This window comes from Monodelphis domestica, chromosome 5 (genome assembly GCF_027887165.1).
Source record: "Monodelphis domestica isolate mMonDom1 chromosome 5, mMonDom1.pri, whole genome shotgun sequence".
Taxonomy (NCBI): domain Eukaryota; kingdom Metazoa; phylum Chordata; class Mammalia; order Didelphimorphia; family Didelphidae; genus Monodelphis; species Monodelphis domestica.
The window spans coordinates 47,572,138-47,584,937 of record NC_077231.1 but is presented as its reverse complement, the minus strand read 5'-3'; the positions used below and the strand labels follow the sequence as shown (position 1 = coordinate 47,584,937).

At 35.6% G+C, this 12,800-nt stretch overlaps 1 protein-coding gene across 2 annotated transcripts in view; it reads left to right on the top strand.

The window, feature by feature from the left end:
* Nucleotides 1–12,800, top strand: part of PTPRR (protein tyrosine phosphatase receptor type R) — a 361,573-nt gene that overhangs the window by 256,142 nt on the left and 92,631 nt on the right. For both annotated transcript variants that reach the window (XM_007503044.3, XM_007503046.3), the window contains one exon: nt 7,042–7,228. In XM_007503044.3, the coding sequence (XP_007503106.1) occupies nt 7,042–7,228 (187 nt within the window). The remainder of the gene's footprint in view (nt 1–7,041; nt 7,229–12,800) is intronic.

The window sequence follows — 12,800 nt, the reverse complement described above, 5'->3', positions numbered from 1 at the left end:
TGCCAAGTCGAATTAGCTTCTGACTTGTCCACTTGGTTCTTATCACCTGAACTGGTCCCAGGTTAAAGTTCTGACATAAGAGGCAGTGTTGCATAGTGGCTAAAGAACTGGTCTTACACTCAGGAAGACTTGAGTTCAAGTGTCATCTCTAGCAAATGACACTCATTGTGTGACCCTGAGTAAGTAGCTTAACCTCTCCAAACTCTAAGATAGAAGTGTCTAACATATAAAGACAATTAGGGAGGAAAGGAGATAACATTCCTGAATGGTACCTGAATCAGGGTAAAATGTAATTGGGAAATAATTAACACAATAAATAAAAATTCAATAAAACCTAGACTGCTAAGTGGTTTCTAAGTCAATATAGAATACAAATCTCCCTTCCCTTTTATGTTTGAGTTCGATATACCACTCTAGGCAATTCTCTAAGATTATAAATTGCAGAGATAACAATCTGCATTGGTAAAGGGAATTTCCTTCTCTGGGAGTCCCCTATACCAATGAAATCACTGCTCTAGTCCCTATCTCTATAGTAAATCCTACTTATGTCTCTGCCCAAATATTTCAGTTTTACCCAGATCCATCTCCTATGATAACCTTTTGTGGTTCATTATTTTTCTGTCTGCCCCCAAAATGTGGACAACCCTAAAGATTCTGTCCTTCTCCTCCCCCTTCTCTCTCTCCTCCCCTCTCTCAGATCATGATCTTATTCCCTCCCACTTTTCCAACTATCAATCCTCTGCAGATGATGCCAAGAACTATGTATCCAGCCTCGGAATCTTTGACATCCAGTCCAAGGTTTTCATTATTTTCAAGTATTGACATTTACATCAAAATATCCTTGTGCATCCAGTAGTGAACTTATTGCCTTTCCTCTAAACCTCCTTCTAATCTATCAGTTTCTATTGAAGGAATGCATCTTGCATGGCACCTTACACAGAGGATTGGGCAGTAAACTTTTATTGTATTGATTTTAAAGACGTGAACAAGTGATCAAAGAGAGAAGAACATAGTGGTGGCATAGATTTAAGTAGCGTTATCTCAAATTAATAGAATTATTCTATTTAATATGGAATACTCAGTGTCTCCAGGATCTCTAGGTATCATTCAGCTTGTATACTCTGTTTCATTCATGGTCATGTACTTGCCTCTCCGGGAGTATCTGCAAGACCATTTCTTCCCCTAGTTTCACAGTAATAATAAAAGCTGTAATAATCAGAATTATGGCTAATCATTAAATCGTCAGATTTGACGTTCTCTTTGTTGGATTCTAGAAGATATTGCTATAAAGCATACTAGTCATGAGAACAGGGTGCAGAATGTACCTCTCTCAAAATGCATATCCAAAATATCCAAAAGCCCATAATAGAGCAATTTAACAGAGAAATGGTGGTAAGATCAAAATGGTAGCCATAACTCATGCCAAATGTCTAGTTAAGGCACAATTAGGGGATGTGGAACAGGGACAAACAAGAAGAGGGAAACAACATTATAGATAAGAAAGTGAGCTAAAGGCCAAGGTCTAGTAGGTACCATGAGAGATCATCTCAGTTATACATACAACCAAGTTCATAGAATAAGAGATTCAGAGCTAGAACAGACTTTGGCAAAACCACATTCCATTCTTCATAGCCACTAGCAGAATCTTCATTCAACTACTCCAAAGTCCACTGTTCCAACAAATTTTTAATGACTCTTTCCAATTACAAGAATATGCCAAGAAGGTGGAAAAGACTTTAATGTGAGCTCAGCTTATTAAACATAAAAAATCCATATGAAAGATAGAATCTATGAGTGTGGGAAGGCCTTCAGTCAAAGATCATACCTAATTCAACACTGAAGTTCTATATCAAAGAGAAACCATTTAAATATGAAGAATACGGGGGGGCACATTATAAATTGTTGCTTCGGTGATTTCTTTCTTAATCGAAAGAATGACTTGGGCTCTGGAACATATGGTCTAACATCTTAAAATATTCTGAGGAAGCCCCCTGAATTGGCATATATGACCTTGCCTTTGCTTTTTATTAAACCAATTCTAACCATTCTCAACCCTTGTTCCCATCATTCCTAATTTAGCGGTCAAGATTTCCTATTGAAGTAGAAAGACTAACAAAGATTAAGCAGTGGGCATTTCTTTCCTTTAAATAAAGTCATCCATCAGAAACCCCAGGTTTTTCCATTGCCTCAGAATTTGAAAACAATATGGTCTACTTTATAATTTATTTCTTTTTTAATATGAGGATTATTTTCTTTTTTTAATGTTTTACTGACTCTCAAACCAAGAATTTCTACATATATGTATATATAGAGCCCAGAACAAATCAAATACTCAAACACAGACCCAATTGTTTAAAAACAATATAATCTTTTGAGTACTTATACATATTTTAGGTTATTTATTTCATGTATATTTTCATTATACAGTGACTTTTGCCTCACCCAATATATATGCAAAAAAAAACTGTAAATGCTTTTTTGATATTTTAACACTGGCATAAGCATACACTTTATAAAGTGAGCTACACCTCTGCCAAGCTAGAATTTGCTGCCAACCCTTGGTTCATAGATCTGGAAAACAATTATTTTATTTATATTTCTTGGTTGTGATGCATTTTTTTGGTCCCTAGAGAGATCTTTATTTTCCCATTTCCACAGCAACAGCTGCCACTCAATTTCAGACTTCCTTAGTGTGGAACACACCCAACAACCAGTAGAAACCATGCCATGCCCTTCAAAGAGGAAAAGTTGTATGCATTCGATCACGACTTTTGGATTTTATGCCACTGACAGTTTTTTTTGTCAGAAATGTAATGAACCTCCTGCTTAATGTTCAGCATCAATGCATTCAAGAATTGGGGATAAGAAGAAAGAATAATACTTTCTACACTAATTTCCCTAAATTATAAAAAAAAACAATTATTACATCTCAAAGCATTAGTCTGACATACATGAATGATATTCTTTATATTCATTTCTCCAACATAGCATGCCCTTTGGGAAAAACTCATCAGGGAAATTCCACAAGACCTACCTCATTGTTTTAATACCTAGAAATTAATACTACTTTACATTTTTGTCAATGTGAAATTTTTTCTTTATTTTCTTTTCTTTCTTCTCCTTTCCTCTCTTTCAACCTCTCCTTTCTTCTCTTCCCTCTCTTCTCCTCACTTCTCTTCTTCTTTCCTCTCATCTTTTTTCACCCTCTTCTTTAATATTAGATCATAAAGGGACCACTCATGGGTCTAATCCCTCTTCAATTAGCCCTGGAACATAAACCTACTCTGTTTTCCAATAGGTTCATCTATACCAGTTTGCTCAACATTAGGCAATACAATGACCCTCATTCCAGAGAAGAGAGTTTCTAAAGTGGCAGTTACCTAACTAAATGGAATGGGAGATTTATACTACATCCCCCTCCAACCTCAAATTGATATTCTGAACAAACTCATAAATTGCATTCAGGAATATGTTAAACACGTCCTCCTAAAAGATGATAAAAGAAGCACGACAAATAGGGTAAAATTTAATGCTGCCAGTTGCCCAACATTTATAAAATATGCTTTCTTTTGAAAAACCAGTAGAATTAGACCCTGCCCACAGATGTTAATTTTACTCTACTTATTAAATTGCCTCATCACCACCCATATTTAGTTTACTCTAAATAGCAAGTGTTCTATGGCAACAGAAATCATCACAAGCACTACATTTTCCAAATGAATAACAGTTTGCCACAATATATTATTACCAGTCTAGAAAAGTAGTTAGCATGATAAGAAGAATATTGCTGGACGGGAAATGCTTTCACTTTAAGATCAACAAGTGTAAGTTTCACTCTAACTGCCCTTGTGGACGTTATCTGCAGCATCCAAGGTGAAGTGTTTGGAATTGTTTAAGGTTAGAAGGGAATGCTTCTGCATTATTAAGAGGAGCTTTATAATAAATGGATAATCACAAAAGATAAGACTTTTTCTCTTTTTTCCTTCACCATTCACCTCCTGCTTTGGTCCTGGGCTTCCCAGTAGGCAGGGTTGTAGGGACTGGTCAAAAGGCTTGCATGAGATGGAAGTCGCCAACCTTGATACTTCTGCTGCAAATTAGGGGACCACTAAGTCTTACCACTTTCTCTGCCACTGCCTCCTCAGGTCTTCTTGACCTGATCATTTACCTTACTTCTATCTGCTCCAGACTTCTAGCACTGTCATCTCAGCTACTTATATAATCTAAGACCCCTTTCATCTGGCCTTTGTGTTACGCATTGTCTCCTTAAAATTAAAATGTAAGCTCCTTGAGAGTAGGGATTGATTTATGTTGTTTTCTATTTGTTTTTTCTACCACTAGACTAACACTAACACTAGAGGGCAGCTAGGGGCATCTCAGTAATGCGAAGGATAGAGTGCTGGCCCTCAATTCAAATCTAACTTCAGACACTTACTAGCTGGGACAAGTCACTTAACTTTGTGTGCCTCAGTTTTCTTATCTATAAAATGAGTTGGAAAAGGAAGTGGAAACCACGACAGTATCTTTGCCAGGACAACCCCAAATGGAGTCATGAAGAGGCAGACATTACTAAAACAACTGAACAGCAACAAGCCGTTGGCATAGTTCCTGACTCGTAGTACGTGTTTAAATTAAAAGAATTATTTTTTTCATTCACACTCTAGCTTTCAAAGTAACTGTAGTAAAATAAAAAATAAAAATAAAAAACAACAAAGTAACTGTAGTCCTAATTATCAAAAGCTGTGACTTCTTTTCTTTTTCTTGTTACTTATCTTTAATTTCTTCAATTATGGTCATATATTATAATCTTGAGGACCTTCACCATCCTACTCAACTTAGAAGTTATAAATATTTCACAAATGTGTCCCTTTGATATAAAAACAATTGGATTCATCACCTAAAAGTTTCAAGAATAATTACTTAAAATCAGCAGTTATTCATAATAATCATCTAGAAGCATTGGTAGTATCTAATTTCCCCTCTCATTCAAATGACTTTATCTTAATTACTTCTCATATTCTTCATATCACAAAATACAGAGGTTTTGAGGTCCTGGTTTTCAATAGCTCACCTCTAATACAATTTGTGTTACTTGCCCAGGGTGCCAAAATAGCTACTTCTTTTTCTAATCTAGCATATTAATAGGCTTCCTAAGATGTGGCAATGAGAAGTGAACACAATTCCAAATCTCATCTGACTAGGACAGAATTTAACAGGATTATCTCTCTATTTAATCCTTGAATCTATCCATGGTCTAAAATGAAGACTCAGATTGCACAAAGCGTTTTGTTTGTTTCAGCCTCTATTTCAAATTGTTGACTTATTTTGAGCTTTTAATTACCCCCAAATCCTCTGAATCTTTCATGTGAACCACTGTCTAGTCAGACACCCCCCCTTTTATATCCACTTAAATTTGTGAAGTTGATTCTTGAATCCAAGACCCAATATGTGCTAATAAATTGTTGTGAAGGAAATGTGTTTGACTGCTATAGTCAAATTTAGACCCACATGAGAAAAGTTGACTAATTCTTCTTTTGTAATGGAAAATAGATTTACCTAAAATAGCAAATTCATTTTATTACATTCAACCCAAAATTAGATATTTAAGTTGGTTTTTTATCCCAATCCTATTATTTAACATGTTAACTATTCTCTCAGTTTTGCATCATCCTCCAATTTTATAAATATCTATGGCTTTATTTCAGTCATAATTATTGTGAAACAGTACAGGAGGAAGCACAGATCTGTAGGGTACTTCTCTGGAAACCTCCTTCCAAATTGATGTTGAACCATTGATGATTCCTCTTTGGATCCACCTATTCAACCAGTCTTGAATCCATCTACCAATACAATCATCAGGTTTAAATCTATATGTATTTGCCACAAGAATAGAATTAAGAAACTTTGCTAGATACTTTGTTGAAAAATAGACAGGCTATATCTACTTCTTTCTCCTTACCCATCAATCTAGTAACTGTGCCCAAAATGTAAACGAAGTTACTTTGCCATAACTTTTTGTTGGTTAAGCTCTTCTGATTCTTTATGATCATGACGTCATTTTCTAGATGTTCACTAACTATCCCTTTAATAATGTTTAAGAATTTTGCCAAAAATCAAAAGTCGAGCTAACTGGCTTAGATTTTACATATCCACTTTCTTCTCTTTGTTGAAAATTGTAATAGTTCACTATATCCACTTCTACAGTACTTCTACCTTTCTCAATGATTATTAAAAAATTATTGATGATCATCCATTCTCACAATACTGGAATCATCCTCACCTATTTACTCTTCCACACTCAACCATATCCAAACAGTGAATTGGGTAATCAAATCAATCAAAACTCCCCCAGAGTTGACAAGCAATTTCACTGGGTTATACAAACATATTATCACTGAAATCCTATTTCCATATTATTCATTTTTGTAAGAGTAATTTTTTAAAATTAAAACCCCAAATCCTATGCCCATATAAATGAGTGATAAATCATGTTTTCTTCTGTATTTCTACTCCCAGAGTTCTTTCTCCAGATGTGGATAGCATTCCTTCTTATAAGACCCTCAGAGTTGTCCTAGATCATTGCATTGATTTTAGTAGCAGAGTCAATCACATTTGATGGGAGTACAATTTTTTTACTTCTTTTTTTTAATTTGAAAAATTTTATTTAATTAATTAATTTAGAATATTTTCCATGGTTCCATGATTCATGTTCTTTCCCTCCCCTCTTCCCAACCCCCTCCTGTAACCAACATGCAATTCCACTGGGTTTCACATGTGTCACTGATCAAGACCTATTTTCATATTATTGATGTTTGCACTAGAGTGATTGTTTAGGGTCTACATCCCCAATCATATCCCCATCAACCCTTCTGATCAAGCAGTTGCTTTTTTTCTGTGTTTCTGCTCCCACAGTTCTTTCTCTGGATGTGGGTAGTGTTCTTTCTCATAGGTCCTTCAGAATTGGGAGGACAAATATTTTTAAGTAATTACTTATTTTAAGTAATTTTAGCTAACGCAAAATCAAATTATTTTCAAATGCAGGCGAGGCTCCAATGTGTCTCTTACTTTGGACATGAGTGGTTTGGGGACTATAGAACCTTTTGTTGCTGTGCCGACCCCACGAGAGAAAGTGGCAATGGAGTATCTGCAATCAGCCAGCCGGGTTCTCACAAGGTCACAGCTGAGGGACACCATGGCAAGCTCTCACTTACTCCAGACTGAATTCATGGTGAGTCTCTTTTTCCTTGTTTCAAAGGTGTTTATCTATGTTTGTTCAATACATGTGTCTGGGTAGCAAGGGGTTTAACACAGACCTTGACACCGTATGCTGTCATAATCAAGAAGCCATAGCAATTATCTATGGAACAACAAGGCAACAGATGTTGCCCATACTCATAAGGGAGAATAAGTCTTACTCTCTCTCCAAGGCTGCCTATAGCTAGTATATCAAAATCAAAGTTAGCTCAGACTCCTCACCTACCCTTCAAACTAATAGAGCTGACTGTGTTTTCAAGAGAAAGACCAAGACAGTCAACTGAGACTTCCGTGTGACTGAACCATGCACCTCTGGGGAGTCTGGTTACCTAGGTGCTTTATCCTGTGTCTATATTTGTGTTCCGTTGTGTTGTGTTTCTCTGGAGAAAGTCTCATACATGGGGCTATTCAGCATGAGACTAGACATCTTAAGGCAATGCATCAAAAGGCTTTCTCCTAAGGTTAATGAAAGCTACATCCTTGGAAACTTCATTTGTGCCCTTCCCTCTTCTTTCTGGCATGCTTTTGACAGAGGTCACAGGATGTTTATGGCATAAAGTCAGGAAGGGTGTGTTTTTGTCCATGATAGTGTATGTTTAGGGAATTCATTCTCCATGTTTTCCATCAGTACTCATCTCACATCAATGTACTTTTAAAAATCATGTCTACCTGGCCCAAGAAATTGACATTTGGGCACGCCATTATGAACACTGAATGTCTAATAAAAAACTTACTTTACTATTCTGTGATTATCTCTATTATTGGGGAAATGTTTGAGTAAAGAATTCAATTAAATACAACAAACTACTCGTAATATAGTTCTGCTTTTATAGATAATTTCATCTATGTTTTAAAAATATTTCCTTCTGGGCATTGACTAATTTGATATTTTCTGTCATATCTAAGATAGTAAAAGAGAAAAGATGCCCAAAATTGTAATGTACCTAGCCTGGAGTCAAGAAGATCTGAGTTCAAATGTCAGGTACTCTCTATACTATGCTGTCTACCTGCCTTATAGAATATACACGTGTAAGATTTATTTATGTATTTATTGGACAGCTAGGTAACTCAATGGATGGAATGCCCATCCTGGAGTTGGGTAGACTCATCTTCCTGACTTCAAATTTGGCTTTATTAACATTTACTAACTAGGGGACCCTAGGCAAGTCACTTAACCCTCTTGGCCTCTGTTTCCTCATCTATAAAATGAGCTGGAGAAGGAAATGGCAAACTAGTTCTAAACCTTTGCCAATAAAAGCCCAAATGAGGTCACAAAGAGTCATACACAACTGAAAAATTACTGAGCAACATTTTAATCACTTTATTAGTATATATTCCAGATTACTTTCCAGTATGGTTGGACTAATTCACAGTTCCACTAACAGTGTGCTAATGTGCCTATCCTTCTACAACCCCTCCAATGATTATTGTCAACATCGTTTTGTCATCTTGGTCATTTTTTGTGTGTGTGATGAAACATCAAATTTTTAAAATTACATTTTTATTATTAGGTACTTAGAATAATGTTTCATATGGTTATTGATAGATTGTGATACTTATTTGGAAACTTTTCATGTCCATTGGAAAATTAATCTTCAGTGAGGACAAGTTAACAAAATCATTTGTGTTAAATCACAATAATTCTTGGGTATCAGACTCTTGTCATGGATAGTTGATACAAAGAGTTTTTCTCCCCTCAGCCACTACTTCTCTTCTTATCTAAGCTGCTTAATTATATTCATACAAAACTATTTTTTTTTCATTTTAAGCCACCATCTATCATATCTTTTGTGATTATCTCTGTTCCAGATTTGGTTAAGAATTCTCTCCATGGAAACAGCTGTGAAAAATACCTGATTGAGTTCTATTTTTAAAAAGAATGCTATGACCTTTCACGTTCAGAGCCTATATTTTTTAAGCATATTATATGTAGTATATGGCATAAGCTCTTAGTATAAACTTAACTACTGCCAAATTGCATTCCAGTTTTTCTCAACAGTTCTCATCAACTAGAGAATTCTTCAAGTAATTTATGTTCTTGAGTTCATCAAACACAAAGTTATTGGGTTCAATTGCTTCTGATTCTTCCTTATTTATGTATTCCACTGATCTACTTTTAAAATTTCAATCAATATTAAATAATTTTGAGGACTACCATTTTACTATATAATTTGAGATCTGAAAATGCTATTCTGCTTTTGTTCCTACTTCCCCCATCACCACTATTGCCTTGAGATTCTAAATCATTTGTTTCTCCAAACAAATTTGGATACCCTTCTCTCTAACTCTCTAAAGGGTCCTTTTGGTTACTGGACTGGTGTAGCACTAAATCTGTGGATTGCTTTAAGTAGTATCATGATTTTTGTTATACTAGGGTAACTGAATGCAACACTGAATGAAAAGTTAATGAACACAAAGTAAAGAGTATTTTTATAGATTTCTTCAACATGTCTTGACACTGAGAACTGACACTGAGAAATCTTATTGATTTTGTCATTCAGAATGGTTCTTCCCTTTCTGTTATTTTTAATAGTAAAGAATATGAGCTTATTCACACCTGAAATAAAAGTCCTTTATCTTTATCATATACTAGAGAGTTGTTGAGGAGTATTTGAGCAACCCTAATAAAAATATAATTAATGATAAACAAATAGAGTCTATCCTCATAAAAGAACTTCAATTCCTAGATTTGCTTGCAAATTTCACAGATACACTTTCACGTATAATAAAATATCCATAGTTTTCAAGAATCCATTCATGTAGTGGATCCGTGAAAAAAAATCTCAAATTTGGCTTCAGACCATTTAGAAATCTTTCTTTTCACCTCTTCTTTCAAATAATAACATTCTTTCACCTATCTCATAACCTCATAAAGAGATATTATCTTGTTTACTTGGTAGTAGTATTAGTTCTTGGAAATTGTCCCATACACTAGTTCTTGATGCATTCATGTCCTAGCTGGGTGTTAACATACTGAGTGATAGTCTGTTCTTTTAAAAATTATATTTCTTTCCAGAATAACCATAGAAATTCAATCCAACTCATCTCAGTTCAACAAACACAATATCCAAAGCTCTGTACCAAGGAGATGGGGCGGTACAAATTTTACATAAAACCTTGTCCCACCCTTCATGAAATACATTTATTGGGAAACCTAACACACATAAAAACAAGATCAGAGATTGTAGGGTTATTGATTTAGAATAAGAAGGAATCTCATAGTCCCATTCGTTCATTGTATAGTTGAAGAAACTAAGACTCAAGGAGATTAAATGCCTTGCCAGGGTCACACAAGCACAAATGGCAAAATCAGAATTGAAATTCTGGAACTACAAGGACAAGTTCAATGCTCTTGCCATGGAATCACATTTCATCCCTTTAAAATAGCTATCTTACTAGATAATAGACGATATATTAGAAAAGTACTAAGCCTGGCCTTCCAGCGCCGAGAGAGTAGGACTGTCTCTGTGCATCGACTTTTCCACTTAAATCTCCTTCATGCACAAGTGTTTTTGTGCACACTCATCTACATCACAGATGAAAGCTCACAAAGACAATTGTCATCCTCGGTTACTGAGAGACTACTACTACTAAACCTGGCCCTAAATTGAGCTGGGGGAAAATGTCCCCTTCTTATCCTCTTCCTGTTTTGGGGGGGGGGGGATATCACAAGTATCAGCAATAGACTTAGAATAGGGAAACTGCTTCATATATCCTTGTTGTTTATTTGTTTGTTTGATTCATTGGTGGATTCATTGCAGGGATGAAGAACTATGGGTATCGACTATCTCATATTTTCAGATTCAGATGATATATTGGTTAATTTTGCTAAATGTCTTATTTTCTTTCTATTTTTATTTCTTGCAAGGAATAGTTCAATGGGTAGGGGAAGGGGGATAGATTTGGAAATTAAAGCAATATAAAAACGAAAGATATGCACAAAAATTAAAATGTAAGTGTTATTAAGGAAGAAGAGTCATTATTAAAGGGGGTAATGAAGAAAGGCTTCCCAGAGAAAATGATGTTGGAATTGGGTTTTAAGGGATGAATAGGAATTCAACGGGCAACTAGGTGGTTCAGTGGAGAGATTGCAGGTTCTAGTTCCAGAAAGACTCCTCTTCCTGAGTTCAAATTTGGTCTCAGACACTTACTAGCTATAAGACTCCTAACAACTCGGTTAGCAGTGTTTTCCTCAGTTTCTTCATCTTTAAAATTAACTAGAAAGGAAAATGGCAAACCACTCCAGTATCTTTGTAAAAAACAGCCCAAATGGGATCACAAAAAGTTGAACATGACTGAAATGACTGAAGAAGAGGAATTCAAAAATCATAGGTCATGGGGTTGGGGAGACTCCATGGTATAGTAGAAGAAATATTAGCTTTACAGCCTAAAAATCTGAATTTGAGTTCCAGATGTGAGAGTTACTGGTTGTATGGCTTTAACTTATCCTATTTGTTCTTCAGATTCCTCATCTTTGCTTATTTCATCTAGGATCCAATATGATTTCTTTGCCATTTGAAGATCTTCCCAACCTGAGTCCTTCATACCTTTCTGGGTTTCTTACACTTTACCTCTCCCAGAATACAGCTATGTAGGTCTATTTACTACTCTTTACTCCTGACACTCTATTTGCTATCCCCATGCCTTTGTCCTGGTGCTTACTCATACCTAGAATGCTTTCCTTCCTCACTTTTGCCTCTTAGAATCTCTAGCTTCCTTCTAGACTCATCTCAAAAAGTATTTTCTACAAAAGGGTCTTACTTGCCTCCTATGTCAGCTGCTCTGGGAGAAAAATATTCTTTCATTTTGATTGGCTTCTAAATAAGTTGAATATTTCTTCTAATCACTTTAAAAAGATCACACCAAGAAGAGATCTATAGGCTTCACCAGACAGTCAAAAGGATCAATAACATAAAACAGGTTAAGGATTCCTTTCCTTCAAAGATGATCTCACATCTTCTCTGTATGGTCCTAGAATGCTCCTGCTAATGTACATGGTGTGTCCTTCATTAGAATGTAAGTCCCTGGGTGCAACAAGGTGGTTCAGTGGATAGAAAGCTAGTCCCAGAGATGGAAAGTTCTGGGTTCAAATCTGGTCTCAGACACTTCCTAGCTGGGTGACCCTGGGCAAGCCACCTAACTCCCATTGCTTAGCCCTCACTGCTCTTCTGTCCTAGAACTATGACATAGTATTGATTGTAAGACAGAAGTTAAAAATTTTTTTAAAAAAGAATATAAACTCCTTGAGGGCAGGAAAATATTTTACTTCTCTTAACACAGGTCCACGCATATTTAATAAATTCTTGTTGATTGATCTTTAAAATTAAAAAAAAACTGGATACAAATAGATGAAACAGAAAGCAACTGCCACATGTCAGATACTGGCACTAGGGTTACAAATGCAAATATGATACATCCTTTGTAAAAGTGGTTTACATTCTAATGGGGTAAAGGTCATATAATGGAATAGAGAGATTTAAAGGGATGGATCTGGAGCCATAGGACAGTCAAATCCCACCTTCTAGTAGCAATGGAAGAAATTATGT